The sequence below is a fragment of the Coniophora puteana genome (genome assembly GCF_000271625.1).
Source record: "Coniophora puteana RWD-64-598 SS2 unplaced genomic scaffold CONPUscaffold_5, whole genome shotgun sequence".
Taxonomy (NCBI): Eukaryota; Fungi; Basidiomycota; class Agaricomycetes; order Boletales; family Coniophoraceae; genus Coniophora; species Coniophora puteana.
Genome location: NW_006913057.1, coordinates 689921 through 714209, shown reverse-complemented (window position 1 = coordinate 714209; position 24289 = coordinate 689921). Strand labels below are relative to the sequence as shown.

Here is a 24289-nt window from a genome sequence, read left to right as displayed (position 1 = left end):
TCAATAAGAAATATGATGCACCCTTCGTGGAGCATGCCAGAGTCATTGACCATGTCTGCGACGGAGGACGTATGGTGAATCCTCTAGTTTCCGAAGGATAAACCTCAGGACATGATGCACGCACCCCCAGAAACAGTCACATCAGTAACAACTTTCGCCTCTGTCCTGGATGGTTCTTCGCTGTTTTCCTGTATTGAGACTTCTACAAGCCTACACTGCTTCCCGGTCGACGCGGCATAGCCGTTATTCATGAATACATGGTGCCATTGGGCAACCGCCTCTGTATTTGATTGAAGTTGGAAGAACAAGTTACAGTCAGTATCGCTATGGTCGGCTCAAATATGTGTCCAAGCTGGGTGAGACGTGATTCCCTGTCTGACTCGCCTTTGATCTCGTCAGAAGTGTTGCCGCATATATTCCCTGGAGTATGTGGTTCGTATGTCTCCAGAAGAGCCTCGCTGAGGCACGGTGTAATCGATACTCCAGGCCGCATGTCCACTGGGGTGATGAGCGTGCTAAAGGGACCGGAAGCAATAGCTTGTGATATCGCATGGCAGCAACGTCGATGGGACAATAATAGACTTCATCTTCAATATCCGGACGGAAAATTTTGACAAGTAACAACTTGGAGGATAAACAGCTTAGAGCAATCAATATTATCATTTGCAAGGAACAAATGCAGCCCTGCGCTCCTACTGTCCCTCATCGATCATCCGCCAGCAAGCCCCCGATGCAATATTCGAGATTTATGACTGTTCCGCCCCGCCCGCGCCAACTCGGGTCATCCGCAGGTAGCTTGAAACACTACGCCACTTTTATGACTAAGTAGATCGCGAATAGGTCGTATACTCCGGCTCCATTCGATATTTTGGTCGTGTGCACAACAAATGAACTCACTCCCTCAGGCACCGATACAAAATACATGCAGCAGTACTATCCAGCCTCTTCGGATACTAAGATGGACATTGAATGGTAGTGAATTACTCATGAGTACTAAGCCCGTTCTGGAAACGCTATGTTGTTGCGAGGCCCCTTTGATGAATAGGATAGGTTGATCTGTTGATCAGGTTCCTAAGAATACCACTGATCCGTCGGATGGCCATCCCATAAATTGAGGAGGTTTGCGGAGGCGGCCATGACTTGCACCCTCAAGACGTCTTCTACTTAGGTTTATGCATGACTATTTTTCAAGCCCAAACCAGCCTTTTATTGAAGAGCTCCAAGGGGAGACGACGTTGAGCGTACGTGGTGTTCATGTCGTTGTGTGGCTTCACTGTTGAAGACCCATCCCCATTTTGAGTATATAATAGGTAGGGGAAATTCATTTTCATCAGAATTACACGAGGGAAATTCGAGTTGACCATCTGCGGAAAACAGTAGCAGCGCTAACCGTTCTAGTGAGTGCAATACCTAGCCCTTTGAATGTAGAATTGATGTAAGGTCAGGTGTACGATTTCACACTGACAATCAAACAAGAAGTCAAGTAATATGGTTCTATCTCCATGCACTTTGATTGATCGGCATTCTAGATCCGCTGGCTCGTGGGTAGTCAATGGGGAATAGCGCGTGTAATCTTCACTATCGCAAGGTATACTTCGTTTCCCGCCCTTGCGTTGACTTTAGGTATGCTCTCATAATTATTTTACTCCACTGTTGTCTCTTCACAGTTGATATGATAGGCACAGTAAAGGCCAGCACCCTAAAAAATAACGACGTTAGAGCTGTTTGCTTCATTACATTCACATAAAAGCTGAATGAGATGCATCCAGTGTTCATCGGGCCGGGCCGCGACGGATGGTAAGTTCTATCCGAAAGAAAGTCTATCCCCTACTACTGGTTACTGACGTGATAAATCTAAATAGTCCTATATCCTGTGTGCATTGCAAGCACCGAAGGTACGTTCATCAGCCACATTTTTCTGCTAATATTGTAATGTGAGGGATGTTGTTAGTTCTACTCGCGTTCAGAGTATGGGCTTCCTGGAATCGGAGTCGTAAGGTTCTCATTATCCTGTGCGGATCCGCTGTAGTGAGTAAACTTTTCAATGACATTGAACGGGGGTTTTCCTCAAATAATATCAGGTGCTACCTGCTGGAATGGCTGCAGCGTGCGTTTATCTGGGCTCAGAACTTCCAAACGCATCAGCTCAGTCAATGTACCTGGGAGGTATTGATTTTATATCCTTGACGTCAACGTTGATCAATGTCACTGATGATCGATTTTCAGGCAAACTTAACTGTGCGCTTGATTTGCCGCTACGAGTTGCTGTTGAGTATGGTTTCTTGATGGGTTATGAGCTCAGTGAGTAATAATTTGCGTATATGTCGCGCTAATCGAACAATTTATCATTATCGGTAAAGTTCTTTTCTGCTTGACCGCATACAGATGGCATAGCCAGTGTCACGTCACCAACACGCGACTTATTCGTTTAGCATACAGAGATGCGCTGATTTACTTGGTGTGCATGATGTGTAGGTATCGTTGCCTTCTCCATGAACTCTAACGATGCTGATGAACGTCCGTATTGAGTATGCTCTGCCGTCAATATCGCACAGATCATGACCGCAACAGTAAGCTCATGAAACCCTCCACGCGACACTAAGGTTAATTTGGGCGCTAGATTTATCGCACTGCATACTTTAACAGGTTCATTCATTTATGACTGGGATTGATGAGTCACTCACACATTGTTTGTGAAGCTCTCAGATAGTCGTCCATAGCGTTCTGAGTACCCGTATATGGTTTCGCCTACATGAATGCGCCGCTCAAGGATATCAAAGTGTCCCTTCAATATCCCTTTCAACGTTCCATGCAAGTCGTATGTCATGGCTTATATCTGTTTGCTGAGTACACGACTCAATAACGCATGCAGGTCCGAGGGATGCGTAGAAAGTTACGAAAGCCATGCACCTAGTAAATGAACTCAGCTTATATACAGACTCTCCTACGCTGTACAAAAAACGCCCGGAGAAATACTAGACGTATTTGATAGTAACGTCATCACCAACAGTAACGGAGGTAAGAACCTGGCCGTTCTGCTCAATGTCGATGGCGGTAGCATCGGCGGGGGTCTGCGTGCCGTCGGCCGTGGTAGCATACGCGTCGGTGAACGTGACCGTGCCGAAGTCGGCGAACTGGACGAGCGAGCCGTTCTCCTCAAAGTCCTCCACAATCCACTCCGCGTTCTCCTCGCAGAGCGCAGACGTGGACGTGATATCCTGCGTCACGGTCTGGCCGTTCGAGGTGTTCTCGATGACGGCGGTGCCGGAGGTGGTCGAAGTCGCGGTGACCGTTAGCTTGATGACATCTCCAGAGGCGATGTCGATACCATCGAAGTCGTAAGCGTAGTCGGGGTACCATTCGTACCAGGCTAACAAGGGCAGACGTATCAAACTTTAGACAATTTTCAGGGCATTAATGGGATATACTGACCATCGTAGGAGACCTCACCGCCATCAGAGGTAAAATCAACGCCAGTCTGGAGAATAGCTGTCTCGCAAGTGTCTCCGTCGATGCCGACCCATGCTGACGCAGCACCGTCTCCCGAGGGCGTGGGCACGGTGAAGGTACCGGTCACAGCTGTGTATGTGCCCTATCGCAGCGCGATTAGCATTAGCGTCAGTCCAGGATGGCAAGTAAGAGAATTCACATCGCCCTCAGCATAGACAGCACCAGCCCAGTTCTCGCTGTACTCGGCATTCACGATGCGCCGAGAAGGCTGCGACTGGCGACTCTCGCGGCGACGAGCGAGGCGGGACCCCAAGCGGGACGACGGAACCGCAAGCACGGCCGAGGCGAGGAGAAGGTTGGTGAGCAGAGCGACCTTGAACATGCTGATCTTGACTAGAAAGTGAGCAGGTTTCGAGACTGAGCCTGGTTTGTCCCAACGCGTTCCACTCGCCTTTTATCTTCCCCTCGATCCCCGAATACACCGTGCTGTGGGATGGAAGGGCTTGCGTGTGGTCCCCGCGCGCTGGAAATTTCTGATCGCGCCAGATCCGTGCCTCTGGCGAGATATGCCCGACCACAAGGTCGAAGGAGTTATAAACGCTTATCTCACAGGTCGTGCTGGAGGGAAGCATCGAGTGATATGTTCTTCCATAGTTCCATTCATTCAACGGCCTTGGCCTCGAGCTGTGAAGGCTGTTTTTAGCTCCCAACAGTTCGAGTAATAGTTTCTGATATCACCAGAAACCACTAATTTCTCCATCAAGGGGTAGTTTAGGTCATGGTCTTGAGTCTCCTCATTTCATCGATATCCGGGCTTGCAACGCCACGATGGCTACGAGTGTGTCGACACCTCGAGATCAAACTTCTACCCCCTGAGCCAAGTACGGAGAAAGTGGAGCCCCAAGGCACAACACTCAGACTTTCGCCACGCAAACGATTTCCCGCAGCGGCTAACAATAGGCTGCCGTAACGCTCTTGGCGATACAGGCACCCGTGCCGATGGCTCTTTGTCGATAAGCGTATTTTTGTCCTGAAAAACGCACAGAGTATCAGATTCTTCAAGTAACAGCATGGCCGGGAGCGCATGTTTGCATACGTCTGGAACTGGGACAAGAATGAAGAAAAATCAGAGCGTTGCACCAGGCGTAAAGCACGTTGTTCGAGTACATGTTCCGTGCCCTGGCCTAGACCACGGCATTTCGGACAGTCTTAGCTGGGACTGGGTACTGAATAGCTGTCGCAAGCAATTTTTATTAGCTTGAGTAAAGCTCAGCAAATGTTGAAGGAACGCATGCGCTGCATTACTTCTTTTTTTGGCCATCGCATCCTTCCATCCCCGCATCGCCTACCCGCTTTTACACCCCACGCACCCTCCTAGGGCAGCTCAAGCCTGCCCTCTCCGCATCAGATTCCGCCTCACCCGCCTCCTCTCCCCACCCACACCCTCTCCCCTTCCCCACTTCAGGAACGGCACCCTGCCCCGCTCCACGCCCGCCACACCGCCCTCCGCCTCGCGGAAGTCGAGCATGCCCCACACGGGCAGCTCGAGCTCGCCCTTGACGAGCACGCGCGGTGCTGTGTCTTGGAGCACATACCCGCCGACACTGCCGACACTGGTGCCAGAGGGCGTGCGGGGAGGGACGGGCGTGAGAATGTGCATAACGGGCGCGTTCGGCGCCACGGCCCGGACGAGCGCCAGCCCAGTACAGGTAGAGGACGCCGGGTCGGGGGGCGCGCCGCCTTGGGTGTAGGGCACAGCTGGGTAGCTTCGAGCCGGTGAACCTTTTTCGTGGTCATCGCCCTGGCCTGAGACATTGTCGGTGAGTGCATCGAGGGAGCCAGCTTCGCACGCAACAAGGCCAACTATCGCGCCGTTCATGACGCGTTCGATCTCGCGCGGTACAACGTCCTCGCTCCCTGCACCAGTGAGCACGACACGGTCGACAGCCTGTACCCAGTCGACCGCGTACGGAGGGACCGCGCAGAGCGGGAGTGTTGTCTGCCATGTCTGCGCTGTGACCTGCCTGAGCGCCGCAGACGAAGACGACGGCGGGAAGACGGCGTGGAAGTACGAGAGCAGCGCGAGATTGCGCTGCTCAACTGCATTGTAGAACGCAGCTGAGGCGTCGCCAGAGACAGGCGTGATCATGTGCACACGGGGTCCGCGTTGGTTGTGGCTGTTGCCCCACGCTGGACCCGCTGGACCGACGAAGCCGAAGGTCCCGAGGGCGGCGCTATCGTGATACATGCCTGACTGCGAGTCGAACGCGGGCGCCGAAGGCGTATCCTCGCCAGCGTCGCCGACGACGCAGACTTCGGTGGGACCTACGATGTCCTCGACAGCGTGGTTCAGCATAGCTCCGAGGCCTTTTGTCCAGCCCATGGTGTTCACCACGAGTGGAATCGCAGAAAGGCGCCCGCTGCCGTCGCCTGTCTCGTCGATGTATGCCAGCCTGACGTCGTGCATATAAGCCTCGACGAGGCTTCGGATAGCGGAGACGTAGTGAGAGGGGGAGGAGCGTGGCGAAGTGGAGCCGATGTAGTGAGCGCGATAAGGCAGGGATGGGTGGGTAAAAGGTGGTCCTGGCCAAGTAGATGTTTAATACATTGCCATGAAATGGAAATACAAAGTTGACGGTCTCACCAAGAAGGGGCTGCTCGACGATGTTCAAAGCTACCATACCACATGGGCTGAACTCGCTCTGCCCGAGGTCGCACTCCAAGAACGCGACTCGACGATAGCTGCTCGACGATATAAGACCTTCATAAGGACGCGTTGGGGTTATCCTTACCTTCCAAACAAGCGGTTGACAGTAGTTCTTGCAAACGTGCTCTTACCAGACTTCTTTGCACCACGTACCAAAATGACCGGCGTATTGTCGGGGTCGGGATCGCCGCTAACATGTCCGCCATCGGCATCCATCGCGTCGGTTGGGCCCGTATCAGGGCAGATGGACGCCAACGAGTGCTCCCATGAAGGCGGGAGCACCAGTGGCTGGACGTCGCGTGAAGGCTCGGGAACCTTGATGGCAACTAGCGTGAGCATGATAAACGAGGGCAGCTGACGCGACATACAATCCAAGTACCGGTGCTCCCTACCTCCTGCCACCTTTCCATTCTTCGAGGTGCAAAGAACCCGTCAAAGACGCGACATACGCGACCTAGCCCCTCAACGCCGGTATCCAATCTGCGTATGAGGATCACCGCTCCAAGGGCGCCACCGCGGCTTGCAACGATGCTCTGAACGCGGTCAGGCAGTTTTGAGAGATGATTCTCGTGAGAAGCAGTATCATGAGGCGGCAGGGCGGTGATGGAAGGTATCGGAGCGGAGCGAGGCGCAAAGACGTTCTGGCTGCCTGATGTTGGTGAAAGCCGACTTCCTGCGATGGTGACATGCCCAGCGAGGATAATGAGGTTGTAGGTGCCAAGGAGCGAGAGTGTTTCGTCTGGGCGTAGCAGCAGAGCCGCTGCAGGCGCTTTCGAGTGGATGGCAGAGGGTAAATGAAGAAACGCGTCGGCTTCGTCGGGAGAAAGGGCGAACGCGTTCTGCGAAGGCGAGTATACGTAGGTCGACATCCGTCCGTCAACTTCCTCCTTCGCCTGCTGCCTCCTATATCCTACCACCGGTTCCTCCTTCACACCCTCGTCCCCATCTGACAGTGAAGAAGACGAAGGTGACGACCGCAGCGGGCGACTCGGCGACCACGCCCGCTGCTTCGTCTCCGCTACGCGATCTCCTGCGTCTAGGGTTTCCGGACCCAGCTCCTGCTCTGCCTCCATCATCATCTCGTCCTCGTCTTCCTCCTCGTCGGATGGAACGACTATGACATCTTGCTGCGTCACGAATCCGTCCGTGTTGACAAGAATGGGTGCACTCCTTGTATCTCGAGAGGCGTTGCTGCTGCGATGCGAGATTTTCTTGCGCTTTTCAGAGGTCGAAGACAAAGGCTCGCGAGAACGTTTCGAGGGTGGTTTTGCGCTCGCCGGGCTCTTGGTGGAAGGTTTGGATTGTTTTGCGGGAGTCGGCGATGCGGGTGGATCGCGTGACTCTTGGACCGAGTGTAGGTCACTAAAGCTTGTGCTCTTGGCTGCTTTTCGTGCTGCAAACGCGCTTAGCATGAGAATGTAAGGCTGCAATGTTACCAGGACTGCGCCTGTATTGAGATACCGGAGAGACCAGGGCGAGGTTGACGCGGTCGCTGGAAACGATTTCTTCCAAACACGGGATTTAAGCCCCTATCTATCTTGTAAAATGCATCGCCCGTATTACTAGCAATTAATATCCAAGTTACAGCGTTATCGACATATATATGGCGAGTGACAATATGAATATTGTAGCCATGATTATAAACTTTTTACTCGAATCTACAATCAATCTTCCAAACCCTTCAATGATCCCAGTACGTCCGAGTATGCAGATTTCTAGAATAAATACCTTTTAAAAAACTTCTGAAATGTATCCTCGAGCGCAAGGGGGACGATTCGGATTCTGTTTGGCCTTGGCTTGGCTTGGAATAGCTTTTCGACCCTTGTATGTTCTTTATATGGACCTCTAGCACTGTGCTAGTTACTGCTGCGATGAAGCACTCCAACGAGCCACAGCTGGATGCTATATAACCGGTGTTCTCGTCATCTCATTTGTTATCTGTGATACAGCAGTATTGGTTAGCTGAGACAGATCGAAAGGGTATCCTGTACAATGGTGACGTAGGTCACCGTTACTGTTGCCAAGGCGCGGTTACATGAAACCATCCGAGGATTCATACCTGAACCTGATTTGAAAACACTCGAATTTTCCTCTCAGAGAAGTCTCTTAATTTACATGCTCGTGCTGGAGACACCGCCGCTACCAATCAAATAGATCCCACATGAAGTATCGTAGTAACCTGGCTGAGAGAAGAGTGGCATCAGAATGTATTCGCTACCACTGACAGTATTCCAGGGTCTACAGTGATCTTTGGATGCTCGGTTACGGTGCTGTGCTAAGAAAACATCGCTTAATTGATATCATGATGTTCTTGGACACACATTCCTAGAAGTACTCGTGGCTGTGTCTGTCCTTTCATCAGTATATATCAACCCGTATTTCGTAAAATAGTCTACAGTACACCCCATCTCCCTTCGTAGCCAGCTCGCAATGTCTAGCGGTGAGATATATCAGGAGCTTGTATTGTCGGCAGAAGAGTCATTGGCGATAGAATACACGTTCAGTAAGTCTTGCTTAGTAATATCTACATTTAATGAAAGCATACAAACATTTTCCGATTAGCTGCTGCGTTAGCCATGGCCGTCTACGACTACGGTTCGTATGATGATAGATATTCATGGATCACGCCCAGCTGAGCTTATAATATGATTCAAGCGCTCAACCTTCCGCTTGAGGTAAGTTGTACACTCCGCTATCAGGCTGATGATCATTCTTAAGTATCATTTGTTAGGTTGATTTAATATGGGTAAAGGACACGTCGATTGTACTTACTCTTGTGCTTACCCGGTCCTTGTAGAACAAGAAACTCACACTGACAAGTCTAGTATATGCATTGGTAGGGTCACACTCATTCATAATTGGATGAAAGCCGCTAAGTACATCATACCGTGCAATTTAGATGCGTTACATGGGTTTTGTTTTTCCTGTGTAAATGAAGCCTGTTGAAAATCGTTCGAAAATCAAGCTGAAATTGACGTCCATAGATTACAGCTTGGTTTGTATATTACTTTGATCGATGATATACTATGCACTGATTTCACTACAGTATGGAACCTCACCATCCCACTGTCTAATCAAGTGAGCAACATTCAGGTTTGACTATGAATCGTTCTCTTATGGTTCGCTGTTTGTTTGTTTCATAGACGTGCGTCTCGCGAACAGGTCCCATATTTGTGATCACTGACCCGAGTGACTCTACTCCTACAGATGCAAGCGCAATCACTTCCTGAAACGCCATGATGAATCTGATGGAGTCTTTTTTCCAGGCTTCGCTCTCTGGACACTCTCTCAATTAGTCACCACCATTATCATGTTTCTATTGCAAGGTAGCCTTGTTATTATGCGATGGCGGCGTTCTCGCATACTAACAGTGTATTCTTACCAAGGAATGCTGAGCCTACGGATATATGTACTCTTTGGGAGGCCCAAAAGTCTCTTAATCGCACTCCTCACCTGCTTTGCAGCTACCCAAGCCTTCAATGTGTCCATAATATGCCATTTAATTGCAGTGGGGTACCATGTAAACGGTATGTCATACATTAAGATGTGTACTCTGGCGCAAGTAAAACTGACTGAGTGACTTTCTCGGATAAAGTGGAAATCGATTTCTTCGGATTTAACAGCTGTAACCTTGAGCTTCCTCCATCCATTATGTGGAGCACTCCAGCCACGTGCGCAATTTTACTAGCCTACGAACTCTTCCTTTGTGGGCTTGTGTTACGGTATGCAATCGCAAATCTTCATATTCCTCTCTGGAAAATTCGAGGACCGCCAGCTTTAACTGTCATGCATATTATTGTTCACAACAATCTGATTTATTTCTTTATGTGGGTTCTCAGTTTGTTGGATTAGCTTTTTTGCTTACATACTTTACAGTGTGTTTTTTGCGATGCTATTTAATTCTGTGTCGCAACTTCTACCCGACAGCGCGGTGAGCAAAATATGTCGGTATTTCGTGTCTTTACACTGGTGCTCAAGTAATCATCACCTAGGCACTCGTTCTCACCTGCATAAGTGGTGTACTTCAAACAGTAGTGATCAACATGATTGGTCCATGGATGATACTCAACCTTCGAAGCAGCTGTAAGTAAAATAATAACAGCATATTCTCTAACGTCGTGTATAGACTGACTCAATTAGACTTTATAAACCTGGATTTGACACAAAGTGTTATAACCGCCTAAACTACCCCTCAGCTCGAGCTTGTTGTAATAAACACGCCTGTTATCATCTTGAAGGAAATGTGATCGGGTACGGAATGAAATAGACTGCTATACATCGTCGTTTTTTTTCTTGTAACCAGCGACTATTGTAATGCCATAAAAATCCTAACGAAAGTCTGGAAGATATTAACGGCCTGTTATATCGTTGTTTTGTGCACCATTATACTATACATGTGACGAAAACTGTTTGAAACATCTGTATATGAAGTAGCGAGCGCTATGTATCAAACACTCAGCTAGAACGCGTAGTAGTTGGCAAATAATAAACCGAAAGAGAATTTTTAAAATCTAAAAGTAATCGTCGGAGACAGCAGAGCAAATACGCAATAATTATGCGTTAAAACGAGCTGCAATTTTTACTAACTTCCAACGGGCTTTGGCTGCGAACATATGAGTGAAACTTAGAAATTACAAAGAAATTACAACCAAGAGGGTGATGCTATAGATCGATGAGTCCGCCGAGCCGCGCTGAGCAAATTTAAGTTAGAGCTCCGACGGAGATTCCCGCGTTGGCGACGTTCGCCAGCCCCTTACGATGGCGCGTGTGCATGTGCATGGACGTTTGAAATTTACCACTCGTGAACTGCGGGATGCACCGAAGTCGAGAGTCGGTCATTACAGACTTCATCCAGTGCACACTCGCGTGCTCTCTGCCCGCCGGCTTTCTGACGTACGCTGCCTCGGATCTGAACTGGTGGCCGACTTGCGTGTTCATGATTGCCATCCACTTTACGGAATGTTCTCCGCCAGACTATGCACAACCAAGTACGTACCATCAATCTGACTCCACGAGTTTCCCGATGATATCGAGTCCGAGCGTCGCTTCCTTGTCTGCCGGTACCGCGACTAGCGTGTTTCCCGTGATGGGAACAGATGCTCCGTTCAGCGCTGATCACCATGGTCATCGCATTGGCGCATCCATACTTCGTGTCCTATTGGTGAGTTTCAGGACAATCCTGATTGTATGTTTCATAACATCCAACTATAGCCCACTGATGTCGTGTCTTGCCTTCGAACACTGTTGGCGGTGCTAGTGGGCGCCAACATGCTGGCTCCTGCGACACAACTTCGGCATCGGCTACTTTGTCTTTAGAATCCATGCGCTGGAAAGATGGATCTCTACTTGCGTTTCATACGATAATTCTGGAGCACCAATATTAGCAACGTCGCGGGTTCTCTGGGACAGCAGGGCTAGCAATCCTCATTAACGAAGTTACAAAGTAGGATGTCGAGTCTCCGTTACCGCTGCGCTGGCAAACTATTTCTTGGGCTGGAACGGGGCGTTCTTGGGCGCCGACCCAGCGACGCGTTCGGAACCAGTCAGTACCGTGGCCAATGTTCGTTTCATCGTCTCATTGTGGCCAGCGAAGGACATCGAGGAAAGTAGCGCCCGAATACTTATAAAAGGGCCTCTCTTCGACGCTATTTTCCATAACCAACTGTTCTCTTATCCTCGCTTCCTGCTAAAAATCACCCTCCTTTCTTACACTCACCCGGCGCACTCTGTCTACTAAACACCAACTCTCACTCTAATAATAATCGCCATGTTCTTCTCCAAAGCCCTCGTTTTTGCCACTCTCGCTGTTGCAGGCGCCAGCGCAGCTGTTATTGAGAAGCGTCAGAGCTACCTCACTGGTACTCAGACGGGTGAAGGTGCGTCTCAACCTCACCTTACCTCATATCATGTACTGACTACAATATCCAAGGTACTTCCTACGCCGTCGGCACCGGCGCATGCGGCGTTCACAACGTCCCCAGCGACCTCATCGTCGCCGTCTCCCAGCAGCTCTTCGACACCTACCCCGGCTACAAGGGCGGAAACCCGAACAACAACCCCGTCTGCGGGAAGAAGATCAAGGCAAACTGTAAGTCACCTACTCTTCGCCTATGCATTAAAATAAATCACGGCATGTCTGACCACCATTGTTCTCGCATATCATAGACCAAGGAAAGAGTGTCACCGTCACAGTTGAGGATCGCTGCACCGGGTGCGCGCTGACCGATCTCGACTTCTCCACCGGCGCGTTCGAGCAGCTCGCTCCCCTGTCTGTTGGAAGGCTCCACGGCATGACCTGGACCTGGGTTTAAACTGGTTTCCTGTGTGGCTGAGGCTTCACTCGCGAAGAAAGTTCGGATGGGCTACGATGTCTTTTCTTAACATTTATTCTAACTTATCGTATCTATACCCCCTGCTGTTGTTCAGCAGGTATCCACGTTTATTAACAATGTCTATCAGCGCGTCTACTTGAACAAATCTGACGCGTTGGTACAACCGTAACATAGAATTAGGTCGGAATGCAGAACATTTATGTCCAAATTAGGTGTCGCGCTAACGACCGCTAAGGCCTGGGTTTCGCTAGTGACGTATCAAGTGCTTTTGATAGGTTCAATTGAACCTCATAATACTACATCAAGCCTCGGAAGAAGGTTCAAAGTAAGGTGGCGCATCATCAGCATCCAATTATACTAACTTTCGGTTGTATACAACAAACACCACTAGTTCAATATCGCAAACTCTGAGATTGATGCTCTGAGGATTTACGGCGACGTGACTGGTTAAAAGCCTACCCAAGCCTTTTTCTAACAGCTAATGGGACGTTGCAACGATCATCCGAGTCAGGCATGACTTCTTGTTCGGGGAGGAAGTGCACGATCTTCCGATCATCTTACCCATCGAGATGATAGGCCACTGTATCACAGCCCACGATCGTCAGGTCATCGGTCGACATAAGCGCCACTGCACAAACCTGAGCCTTATACCATGGACGTCTCCGGGCCTCAACAGGTCTGAGAGCTTGAAAAGCCTCGAGACCATCCTGATTCATATGGAGCCGGGCTGAATATGGTCATTCATGTTAGTCCATGATGGTCTGCAGGACGACGGATGACTAAAGGGAGGGCGTTGGGGAAATCAAGCGGAGTCATCAGAAGAGCCAGATACCACATTGGCTTTGTTTTCTACACCAGCGGCTGCGCTCGTTATATCTAATGATATCGGTGATATACGGCACATAAATATTACTGCTCCGCATAATTCATGCAGAATCTACTTCAATGCCCTGGGACCAATCAGAATGGTTCCGTTATAAACGTTTAAACATTGATGCTGACACAATTCACGCGCACGTAGGCTACGTTATCATCCCCTAGATCTACACACTGCGACTACCACTACTACATACCACCATCATCATACTCCCGCTCCAAGTTGTCGCCACAAGGGGTGTGATTCTGATATGCCTCGATTAGGCTGCTAAGAGTATTCAATATCTTGTGTATTGAGTGCTCTTAGCAGTACGATTTGATTTACTATTTCAGGTTTCAAAACGCGCGCTGTTATATGATGGGCTGCCAAGAGTGTTCACTGATATCTTCTCGCTGCAACTACCACCACCAACTTGCTTCTGCTTGTCGTCGCAAGGATAGAAATCCATCTGCCTGGGTTAGGTTGCTAAGGGTGCTTAATACTTTGTGTACTGTGTGCTCTTAGCAACCCGACTTGACAATGTTTACTAGTTTACTATCTCAGGCTGTTTCAAAATGCACGCTGTTACATGATGGGCTGCCAAGAGTGTTAACTGATATGAGTAGTATGAATGCTCTTAGCAATCCGACTTCACAAATTGAGGCAATTTCATTGAACGGAAGGCATCGAAACCGCCGAGAGACATCTAATCCAAGATTTAATCAGCTATGTACGAACTATGTATCGTCTGCCATTAATCGTCAGGTCACCTCGTATCATCTTCTCCATTTTCCACAAACCTAAGAGTATTCAAAATCTTGAAACGCTGCTGCCGTTTCTGGAGGGCCTGAATAACCAAATCAAATCCGGTGCCATTGGCCATTACGGTCTCCTCCACCCACAAGTTCTGATCTTCGGTGAAGGGCAAACACTTGCGACTTTGTACCTTCCTAGAGCACTCAACTAATGCTCCACGAGGCTTGCATTGCTCGAGTACACCCAGAAGAGCTCGCTTTGAGGCTAACTGAACGGAGCCCTTCGGGGTATAGCCACTTACAATTGATATCGTTGACATTAATTGGTTGTGGCAGCGACCTACTACTTCTCTAATGATGCAATTGAAACTACCAAGGCCGTCCAGATTGTCTGCGAAAAAGGTGTGAAGACGTAGCACACACCTTTTCCTTCCGTCCATTCGAGCACCCTAGTAAAGTGCAACAGTTTATCGCCAACCTTGTTTACACAGTCGCCGCAACTTAGACTGTTGTGTAAGATGATCTTAATTCTCCTTGCCATCTAAGAAGAAGTTGAGAAGAAGACGACAAAACCTGTCGGAGCTTGAACCTTGAACAACAGCCGGCAGTTGCCGGATGCCTCCTGCTGCGCAGTTTTGCCAGTGTCCGAGACCATTGATCATCGATCAATGACAAGTTGGGTGACTCTACAAAGATACGAAGGTGACTCAAAACCGACCTCTTTCTCCGCAATATTGTGAGTAGCGATGACTGGACCTCTCCGCGCCTCATATTATCAATGTCTCCGTCTCAGTACGCCTTTCTTCACCTGCATATACTCTGCCATCGACTAAACGATTTAGCAAGTGACCTCAACGAACGACCGAAGGTGGATGGGAAGCTTCGGAAAAGGTTAGACCGTGACTGCTGATCAAGGAAGAGGTGAATAGTGACGTGTCTTAGTGTGTAAGGTAATCATAGAACAAATGCTAGTACCACCAGGTACTGGCGGTAGCTTGGAGGTGTTGACGGTGAGTGTATGCCTAGTTCTGAGCGATTTCGCGATATCTCATTTTTTCCACACTCTTCAGCGTTTGTAGGCCTACCTGCGTCTTGTCGTTTTGACATGAAGGCGACCACTGTCGACTTCATCGTGTCATCCGTTGTAGTTCCCTTGATCTGCTCGTAGATAGCCTGAGGCTAGAGCCTATCGTACTGGTGAGTTCGTCATCGTCAGTTTAAGTGTGTTGCTTCCGCACCGATGATCTCAACTTCGATCCCTGATACGTGGACTTATACCAGAGCAATCGCTGGGCTGTATACTTGGTACCGACACGAGCGATTCAAGTTCTCGCCGTCTTCGTGGTCTATATCTTCTAGTGCGCCAAAGCTCATCTTTTTACCGACGCCGATACATGTTCCTCTCGCCTCGCTTTCCCGACACGCGTGAAGATTATCATCGATTATCATCGATTATCGATATAGTATCATAAGGATGCGCATTCTTATCGATCTACTCTGACGTCTTGTCGATGGCGAGGCCTTAGTCTCGAACCAGCCGCTCCTTTAGGCGGAGCTTTTTCGGCCCTATGGGCAGCTCCGCAGGAGCGTCTGGAGACTTTTGATAGAGGCCTATACCGTCGTTACAACTTGTCACGCCTGTCAATTACTAAGCTCGGCAAAACAGAGAAATGTCAACATAACTCTCACGAATGTCAAACGATTGGCAGCGCGCGCAGCGCGATTAGATGTTCTCAGTGCAATTGAGGTTTCGAAATGATCATACCATGGACACTGGGGACGACTCCTTCGATTTCAACCCGCGTAGCTTTGATTTTGACTCGGATATTAGCCCATTCGATGGTATACAGTTCACGTACCAGCAACTGAATGCTGCCGACGACTCGGATGAAGACGACTCGGAGGACGAGCTGGGTGGATCAAAGCACTCGGAATCTCCTTTGTTTTTGCCTACGGTTAACACCGCCGACCTAGGCTCCTCGCTTGCGCAAAGGGCTGCAGCTTGTCTCTACTACATGGCATCACAAGGATTTGACCTGCCGGGCTTTCTGTCTTGCGTGAGCTGGGGAGATGCGGGATGCATTCAACACCCAGCTATTCGCGGTGCTCGGACCGCTCTCATGAACAGCGACAAGCTCCCTGGGATTCTCAAGAACTGGTGGATGCCAAATCGTCCAAGTGGCAGTACAAAGAAACGACCTCGTGCTGCTCGCGGGGTGATGGAGGCTTTTGGCTTTGAAGTTGTCACAGCTACCCTAGAGAAAGAACTCGAAGAGATTAGCGACATGACCCTTTGCCCATCTGACGAGCTTTCGGCTGATGGCCTCACCTCCTTCACAATTGACGAGTGGAAGGTTCGGCTGAGTAGTCCTGGCATAGGGGGCACACCTCGCCTCTGGTCTCTTCTCTATGGACTTTCTCGTACGCACCAACAAGAGAGCCGAGATGTTCAGAGACAACCGGACATGGTATGAAAGCTGATTTATGGGTGAACAATGACTGAACACTATGTTATACTAGATGGTTGTTGCAACAATCATGCAGATCATGTATTCCCGCTCCCAGAGTCATAACAAATGGCAGAAGATGTTGACGACACATCTACGATCACAGAATATTGGAGCAAAATCACTTGATCTGCTGCATAGTCTCGGTATTACCATGTCTCACAAGTGGATGTCTCGTGCTATCAAAACCATCTCCGAGAATACCTTAGCTGAAGTCCGAAAGCGTATCGAAGAAGGAGAGGACTTCACCATCACTCATGACAACTTGAACCTTGCATTCAAAGTGTTCAATCAGCGCATCAACAACCAGACTCACTTCGACAGTGGTACATCAGCTACGGCCTATTTCCAGCCAGATGCTCCGCCTCAGCTTCCTCCGCTGTCCAACCGCACTTTTCAAGAGTTTCGTCAAGAGGCACGAAGGCAGGGGCCTCTGTCCATCCAGGACATATTCAACCTTGACCGGGAGGCTGCTGCTCCACGCCGTCAACGAGATATGCATCGCATTTTGTCCTTCTTGTTCTCATCGACAGATTTTGAGTACAAGACTTACAGTGGACGCGAACATTCACTCTTATCAAAGCCGCCTCCGGTACAACAGCTATCTACAGGTCCTCAGTATCGCACCGAGAAGCAGATTCTAGGCACGGTTCACATTGAAGAGGCTAGTTATAAAGGCAATGAGAAGGTGATCGATCACTTTCTCCGCATCTTGGGCTTGGCAAACACCAACGAGAAGCAGCGACAGATGGGCATGGATAGAGTTATTGTATGGGGAGGGGATCAGCTGACAGCGGAACGCTTGCGCGGCCTTATCGCAAGGCATGCATGGGATGATAACTCTTTTGATCGCCTCGACTTCCTTGTTCCAGTCTTTGGATGGTTTCATAACTCTATGACATTTGCAGCTTCTTTGCACAAGCAGTATCTAGGTACATGTGCTGGCCGTGGTCTCCGTCACTCATTCACGATCCTCAACCGCAAAGGCCTCGACTCCGTAAAAACTCGAGGCTCATTTCACCAACAGCTTGACGAGGCCATTGTTCACATTACGGAGGCCAGGTTTTGGGACTGCTGGCGTGTCGTAACAGGTGTTGACGACCTGGCAGAGCTCCGGGATAAATCCCCGGAACGGCTATGCGAGTTTGCGGAAGAGATTCTTGATAAGCTGGCGTCGACCTCGGTGATAGAAGACTGGGACTTACGGGATGATGAAGATAAAGATGAGATCTTTCGCGAATCAGTTCTGTGGAACTGTGATGCGCTGCGGTACATTGATCTGCACACAGCAATTAAGGGTGGGGATGTGGGAGTCATGGAGGCGACGCTTCCGTACCTGCTATTTCGATATGCAGGTGGGGGGAATAGCCGATATGCTATTGAGATTCTGGAGCTGTTGCACTGCATTCATCGTGAATGGCCACCAGAGTTGAAGTGAGTGCTTACCTCATCCCACATGCGCTCCAACTAAATGAATACCACAGGGACTTTGTTCAGCGCCGAGCATGGCTAGTCAACCTTACCGGGCAGCCTGGAAAATGGCACCCGGTTGATCAGGCACAAGAGCATAACATCAAGGACCAAAAGGTTACGTACTCGATGGATGGACCAAGCGCGTCATGGGAGGGAATGAACAAGATTGGTCCTGCGGTGTCAACACTCGTCAAGGTACGTCGGCATATGGAAAAACAGATACGTACCTTAAGGCGAGGGGTCACACACTCCAAACCCTCGAAGACAGAAGACGTGAAGCGGCTGGAGAACACGTTCAGGTCGTCGCGAGTCAATGAGAATAAAGGAGGACGTACGGCCCCTACACCAAGCGATCGGGTCGTAGATGTTGTGGGAGAGGGCGCGATCCATTTGTTCCGGCGCAAGACAATAGCGAGATGGTGGGAGAACCGCAACCTGCGACGAAAAACGACAGAGATCTGGGATTAGATAGATGTGTAAACAATCAGTGAATATATCGGCTTACCAGCTGTAGTGTAATGCCGGGCCGTCGTCGATTCGACGAGGCGAAGTGGGAGGTGACCGGGTGCCAAGAGTGGGCCAGGGACGTTGGCAGGTGCGAGAGGAGGCATTGGCCATCGCCAATTCGACGAACCGAGAGGTGACCGGGCGTCAGCCCCGTCGGTTTGACAAGGCGCCAAGGAGGTGGGGGCTATCGTCGATTGGACGAGCAAAGGGGAGGTGAGCGGGTGACAGCCCCAGTTTTCAACAACGCAAGGCGCGTCCTTGGTTTTGACGATGCGGGGCTTGTGCACGGGGAGTCGGAGGGAGGACGTGAGAGCGGAGCGCCATCGTCGACTCGACAAGGTGAGAGGAGGTAGGGAGAGGCGAGGGGGTGGCTGCTCGCCGCAGCCGATGGTGGGTTGGGTTGGGTTGGGCCTTTAGCGCTTCAGCGTTGGAAACATTCGCGCAGCGCACCAAGGTGGCTATGCAGTCGCTGCGCGTTTCTGACCACGTCGATTCAACCTTCAACCTGACCATATGCTGGTCGAAAGGTGCTACCCCAGTCCGGGATGCAGTGCGCTTCGTCGACTATGGCTCCGGCCAGGTTCTCTTGAAAGGTGCGTGTTGTCAGAAGGGAGTTGAACAAGCTTGGGCTAAATGCCATCTCCGGGGAGGTGAAGATGAACTGGTGTTCCAGGTTCTCGAGTTCCTGATGCACAGTCAGTCTTTGCCATCGTTAAAATGTTCTTGCTTACTCACTTGATGAAGCTTAGCTGTATATGTGTCTCCATTAACCACCGTAGCTGACAGACCCATCTCTTTGAAACGACGGGCCTACCGAGTATGTCAGTGAGTGTATTGGTATCCCATTATCACCTCGAACACTTACCTGATCATACTCAAGAGCATTTAAAGGTGATATGACCAGTGTCACCTGTCGATCTTGCCGCACCATGGTAGGCATTGCAAAAGGAAGGGTCTTGCCTGCCCCTGTCCCTGCAATGACTGTACAGTCCAGTCCGAGGAAGAATGCTTCAGCGCAGTCCAGCTGCCACGGATGAGGGGTATGTCCTGTTCGGTCTTCACATGTCTTCGAGAGTAACTTGCGTGTGTCTTCGGATGAGTAGTTAGCTGTTTGAGCTCGTTTCGAAGAGAGGACTTCTCGGCTATGGTCCGAGGGGGTATCTTCATTACTCATGAATAGATTATATGAGCATAGATAGGCAAAACGAGTGGAATGGGAGGCGCTATGGCTCGGCGCTGCACCCCCTGAGCACGGCGAGGACTTTGCGAGATTTTCGAGACGTTCCGCTGTCCCGTTTCCCCTCCTGCCTGATTGAGGCGGTACTTCCTAATTCGCAGACACTCAATGACAGGTCTGTGACCTGGTGTTACAGTGCAGTTACAGTGCATCACAAGTTTCCTTATTGATGTCCAGAGTTTCCATTCTAGCTACAAAATTGTCACGCGCGTTACAAGACGGTATAGGCCTCTATCAAAAGTCTCCAGACGCTCCTGCGGAGCTGCCCATAGGGCCGAAAAAGCTCCGCCTAAAGGAGCGGCTGGTTCGAGACTAGCGAGGCCTGTATACTCCGCATTTTCCAACTACCGAAACGAACGCCAACTTTCGTCCATCTCACACGATAAGCTATTGAAACTCTTCACGTTGATGCTGAGGCACTCATACACCTACTTACGCGCTCAGACATCACCACACTCGCTTCGTCTGTAAACGATATGATCGTAGGACCGAAGCGGGGAGGCATGTAAGAAACAAGAGCTACATATGTTTCCACTGGGGAGGCAAACAAGCTTTGGTGACTGCCCAAGAACTTTCTTCGGAGTCGATTTTACCGTCTCAAAGCATGGACGCTAAGGGTGTGTAAACTCGTTTGGTTTACACTCCCTTAGCGATCGTTCTTTGTACGCACGTTGCAACTTTATATGAAACAATAGACGGTACGATGTTTGGGCTCTGATAGCAGTAGTTATATTATAATTGCAGGGCTCGACTATTCGAGACACCAGTTTATCATCTACTCTTTGAGGTTTGTAAGGGTATGTAAACTCGTTTCAAGCAATTCGCTGCCATTTGAGATCATCAGAAGGGAGATGCTGTCAGCGCTCCGATGAAGTCACATAGAGCCGTCGACCAATAGATGTGTTAGCAAGGGCGCAAATGTGCCGTCTGGACTGCATGGCGAAGCAGGTTCGTGCGGAGTCGATGTGGAGGAGCGTGAAAACAGATTGGAAACCCGGAGGCGCAGAGGAGATCTCGATTGCTGCTGTGACGGGGCGCGGGGTAAACCTTGTTTGAAAGCATTAAGAAGTCCTCTGGAATGGCAGCCAGAGACGCTGAGCTGAGTCATCTTGCTATCAGAGCTGAATAGACCCCACAAGCGCCTCTGAAGGTTGCTTGATGGTGAGTCAAAGCCGGAGACATGGACCACAGGGAAATCGTCATACGGTAGCACGTGGACCAGAGCGCTCAATGTATCGTAGATCGAGCTTTCCGAGACAAAAGAGCTCATGTCTACCGAGAATCGGAGATTGGGCTTTTGATCCGTAGATGACGGCGCAGGAGGGCCCCACGAGACCACAAGTCCATAGCCCCGGGTGGTCCTGTACTGGCGGAGAGACAATTCACTGACGCTGGTGACGAGTGGCGCCGGCATCCAGCGCTGCTCGGCAATTATGTCCACAAGCGAAAGGAAGAGAATCGGGTTATCCATCTCTAGTAGCCCCTCAGACAGAGAAAGGGAAGAGCAACGCGTATGCAGTTGTGTAGTAGGTGGAGCGTCGATGAGTTTGAAGAGTGTCTGGGATGTCAATAGGTCACTCTCAATGGAGATGCGCTGAAGACATGGGTTGCTGCACGACATATGGATTTGTTCGAGGCTGTGGTGAGGTTCATTGCTGTTAGACATGGCGATGGAGCCAGCCAATTCTATCACGGTCAAGGCGGCATGCATCCGATGGATATCACGAAGCGTCAGTACAGGCGTTGACCCAAAGCCGCCAGCGATGATCAGGTGAGTCAGGGGGCACAGTGTTGGATCGATAAAACGAATGCCGCAGCCTTTCACGTGTAGGCGTCTCAGAGAGGCTAGTGTCGGTAGCTGGAGGGGATTCGGTTCGAGGGAAACAACGATAAGAGTTTTGAGCGAGGAGCCGAGGAGGGAGAGCGTACGCTGGAGCGCATTGTCCTGAGAGATATCCCTCCGGACCAAGAACATGCCTTTCACCCGGGAGAGACCTCCTGAAAGAGCGACAATCTTCGCGTCGTCGGCTGAGGGAATATGCTGTTCAGTGCAATGGAGTGTCAGAATAGCCTTGTCTTCTTCTTTATTCGAGCAGGTGATCGCGATCGAGATGAGCATAGGTGACCATGCCAAGGATACGTGCCCCCAGAGATGCGGTGTGGCGAGAGCAACGCGGCGCCACTCGCGGCACACGTGGAGGAGTGGCCAAACATCGCGCTCGGGCGGGGTCGTCTGCAAATCGGAATGCTCGGTATGGACAAGAACCAGGTGAATCTCGAAGAGGCGGACAAGAGCAGCGGGAGGAAGTTTCGCGTTCTGGGGCTCGGACATGGATGTTGACACGAGACAGAGTGGAAGGGAAAGTTTTCACTGTTCAGCTTTTAAATAGGTTCATGGGCAAGACAGTGACAGCTCAGGGTTGTACACGAGGCGTCCTTCAGCCAAGCGCTGTCAGTGAGGAAGCATTTTTGAGTATTACCCATTGGACCTTCCCAGACCTTCTCCCTGTAAGTTGCAGTGCGATTACTCCTCTCCTGGTTGCCGCATTATGTTCGAAGGAAGGTTCCAGGGACTTCAACTGTTCGCAGAACGCAGTTCCAGAGCCTGTTGGTGGCGATGAGTGTGTAAATCGAAACCTGTCAATGTCGGAATTTGAAGACTTCCGGTAGTTGCCGCCTTGGACGGAACTGGGCTCAGTGGTGCTTGAAAGCTTGATTACGTTCATGTACTTCGTCTTGGAATCGGGGTTCGCATGTCGCTCGCGTCATGACATTTCGCTCTTTTCAGACTTGAGGCTCTACTTCTTTCTATTGGTCATTTCCGAGTCATACAAACCGTCTTTGTCCATGGTACAGTTTTCCAAGACATAGAAACGACTCGGACATATCTATACGTACGTACATATGTTATACAACGGGATTTTTGAGCAGCAGTCCGTTCTTCATCATAGCGAAGGGATTTTTAGACCCTCGAGAGCGGGAATGGGCCTCTCAGCTTGAGGCGTAACACGGACACCGTGGCGACGCGCCTTGCTCTCACCGTAGTCTACAATCGCGGACTAGCGACACGTCAGTCAACGGGGATGTTAACTCGAGTTGTATATCACGGATGGTGGCACTTACATGGGCAGTGATGCGGTTGTCCCATACGACAACGGTCCCAGGCTCCCACTTGACTCTAGCCTGTAGATCACCAGACGCGGCAATGTGGTTATACAGGAAGTTCAGGAGCGCCTCTGCAATGGATCCGTCAGTGAATATACACCTTCTCCAGGCAAGCTACGAAAAGAAAACGCAAGAAGACTTACCAGACTCCTCCTTCTTCAGCCCCACAATCCTTCTTGAAAATCCTTTGTTGACATACAACGCCTCCTCCCCGGTGACCGGATGCTTCCTCACCAGCGGATGCACATGCTCCACCGGCTCCCTCCGTACCACTCCGCCTTTCCCGCCCGCGCGCGAACGGTTTGCCTGGTCGACGCCCGAGTGCACCACGCTGAGCGTGCGCAGGAACTCGACGAACGGCGGGGACAGCCGGCGGAGGGTGGAGACCTGGGATGTGAAGAGGGTGTCACCGCCCGTGGGTGGGAAGTCGAGCAGGAAGAATGTGGTCAGGCCGGGTGGCTGGAGCTCGTACGAGACGTCGGAGTGCCAGCCGGTCATGGTGATGCTGCCTTCGTATCCGAAGTTGTAGTCTGAGTTTGCGTCCCTTATAAATGAGTGGAAGTTATATCAGGGAGTCAAAGGCGCGGGTGTCTAAGAAAAACGTACACGTAAACGAGATGAAGCTCGGGGTGGTCCTTTGGATGGCCGGTTGTTGGGTGGATGTGTAGCCTAGAGGTGTATATGTTAGCAAGAGGCGTATAGGTGCGCTAGACATATCTTCTTGGAGCGCCTGGATACATACCTTCCGAAGTATCGTCCCCACTCAAGATACGCCTCAGGCCCAGCGTTGATGAATTCTTGTTGGCCCCTGAACACCAAGAGTCCTCGCCTCGCCACCTATGAAAATGACGTATCAGCGTTCATGTTCCAGGTTCGACGGCGTGTGAGAGAACCCACCTCGAGCGCAAGTTGGTCTCGGCCATCACTGTCGAGCTTGAGCAGATCCACACCGCGAACCTCGGTACCCAACCTCGGGGTCAGATGCACGATCTTCTCCGCGCCGTCCAGGAACGCGCGAGGGTCTGCGTGCTTGAGCGCGCGGGAGCCGGGGTCGACGTGCTCGAATGGGACGAGCGGTGGGTACTTGATGGATGCGTCGAAGTGAGGTAGTAGGTGAGCATAGCGGTATTCTTCCTGTTGTTCGCTCTCGTCGGACTTGTTCAAGGGCAGACTCGCAAGCGTCTGCGTAGTCTCCGTGACCGTCTCAGTGGTGGTAGCCATAGCTATTCGACAGAGGCTGAGAAGTGCTGGGAGGTCCTTCCTGGCGCAAGTTATATGTTGAATGGAGCGTTGTTCACTC

At 50.5% G+C, this 24289-nt stretch overlaps 10 protein-coding genes across 10 annotated transcripts; 4 read left to right on the top strand and 6 right to left on the bottom strand.

Annotated features, from left to right (window-relative positions):
* Positions 1–1172: 1172 nt before the first annotated feature.
* On the top strand, positions 1173–2914 carry CONPUDRAFT_72247 (uncharacterized protein; the record flags this gene model as incomplete). Its single annotated transcript, XM_007769288.1, has 11 exons — positions 1173–1241; positions 1335–1397; positions 1530–1623; positions 1668–1684; positions 1770–1797; positions 1863–1895; positions 1952–2028; positions 2082–2166; positions 2227–2301; positions 2530–2570; positions 2873–2914. 11 exons carry the CDS (start codon positions 1173–1175, stop codon positions 2912–2914), a joined length of 624 nt encoding a protein of 207 aa, XP_007767478.1.
* Positions 2915–2975: 61 nt separating this feature from the next.
* Positions 2976–3832, bottom strand: CONPUDRAFT_54957 (uncharacterized protein; the record flags this gene model as incomplete). The annotated part of the gene is made up of 3 exons (XM_007769240.1): positions 2976–3370; positions 3433–3592; positions 3650–3832. 3 exons carry the CDS (start codon positions 3830–3832, stop codon positions 2976–2978), a joined length of 738 nt encoding a protein of 245 aa, XP_007767430.1.
* Positions 3833–3938: 106 nt separating this feature from the next.
* Positions 3939–7486, bottom strand: CONPUDRAFT_102605 (uncharacterized protein). Its single transcript, XM_007769550.1, has 6 exons — positions 6526–7486; positions 6243–6472; positions 6095–6192; positions 4756–6033; positions 4547–4684; positions 3939–4480 (listed from the first exon to the last, which is right to left on the bottom strand). Exons 1-4 carry the CDS (start codon positions 7234–7236, stop codon positions 4835–4837), a joined length of 2238 nt encoding a protein of 745 aa, XP_007767740.1. The 5' UTR covers positions 7237–7486; the 3' UTR covers positions 3939–4480; positions 4547–4684; positions 4756–4834.
* A 1101-nt stretch (positions 7487–8587) lies between these two features.
* Positions 8588–10288, top strand: CONPUDRAFT_72245 (uncharacterized protein; the record flags this gene model as incomplete). The annotated part of the gene is made up of 10 exons (XM_007769287.1): positions 8588–8660; positions 8720–8752; positions 9204–9235; positions 9301–9302; positions 9365–9483; positions 9622–9684; positions 9753–9879; positions 10034–10088; positions 10150–10240; positions 10284–10288. 10 exons carry the CDS (start codon positions 8588–8590, stop codon positions 10286–10288), a joined length of 600 nt encoding a protein of 199 aa, XP_007767477.1.
* Positions 10289–11456: 1168 nt separating this feature from the next.
* On the top strand, positions 11457–12468 carry CONPUDRAFT_143507 (plant expansin; the record flags this gene model as incomplete). The annotated part of the gene is made up of 4 exons (XM_007769549.1): positions 11457–11699; positions 11746–12033; positions 12087–12245; positions 12323–12468. Exons 2-4 carry the CDS (start codon positions 11925–11927, stop codon positions 12466–12468), a joined length of 414 nt encoding a protein of 137 aa, XP_007767739.1. The 5' UTR covers positions 11457–11699; positions 11746–11924.
* A 2349-nt stretch (positions 12469–14817) lies between these two features.
* CONPUDRAFT_81547 (uncharacterized protein) lies at positions 14818–15778 on the bottom strand. The gene is made up of 4 exons (XM_007769337.1): positions 15171–15778; positions 15043–15110; positions 14947–14991; positions 14818–14892 (listed from the first exon to the last, which is right to left on the bottom strand). Exon 1 carries the CDS (start codon positions 15547–15549, stop codon positions 15373–15375), a length of 177 nt encoding a protein of 58 aa, XP_007767527.1. The 5' UTR covers positions 15550–15778; the 3' UTR covers positions 14818–14892; positions 14947–14991; positions 15043–15110; positions 15171–15372.
* An 88-nt stretch (positions 15779–15866) lies between these two features.
* On the top strand, positions 15867–18548 carry CONPUDRAFT_122373 (uncharacterized protein; the record flags this gene model as incomplete). The annotated part of the gene is made up of 3 exons (XM_007769547.1): positions 15867–16568; positions 16621–18041; positions 18092–18548. The coding sequence occupies 3 exons, from the start codon at positions 15867–15869 to the stop codon at positions 18546–18548; spliced, it is 2580 nt and encodes an 859-aa protein (XP_007767737.1).
* Positions 18549–19080: 532 nt separating this feature from the next.
* Positions 19081–19761, bottom strand: CONPUDRAFT_89435 (P-loop containing nucleoside triphosphate hydrolase protein; the record flags this gene model as incomplete). The annotated part of the gene is made up of 3 exons (XM_007769546.1): positions 19081–19272; positions 19323–19397; positions 19453–19761. 3 exons carry the CDS (start codon positions 19759–19761, stop codon positions 19081–19083), a joined length of 576 nt encoding a protein of 191 aa, XP_007767736.1.
* A 937-nt stretch (positions 19762–20698) lies between these two features.
* CONPUDRAFT_152769 (uncharacterized protein) lies at positions 20699–22156 on the bottom strand (the record flags this gene model as incomplete). The annotated part of the gene is made up of 1 exon (XM_007769545.1): positions 20699–22156. The coding sequence occupies one exon, from the start codon at positions 22154–22156 to the stop codon at positions 20699–20701; it is 1458 nt and encodes a 485-aa protein (XP_007767735.1).
* Positions 22157–22192: 36 nt separating this feature from the next.
* CONPUDRAFT_136567 (alpha-ketoglutarate-dependent sulfonate dioxygenase) lies at positions 22193–24210 on the bottom strand (the record flags this gene model as incomplete). The annotated part of the gene is made up of 7 exons (XM_007769543.1): positions 22193–22203; positions 22793–22883; positions 22948–23060; positions 23133–23533; positions 23596–23658; positions 23732–23826; positions 23887–24210. 7 exons carry the CDS (start codon positions 24208–24210, stop codon positions 22193–22195), a joined length of 1098 nt encoding a protein of 365 aa, XP_007767733.1.
* Between the last annotated feature and the right edge of the window lie 79 nt (positions 24211–24289).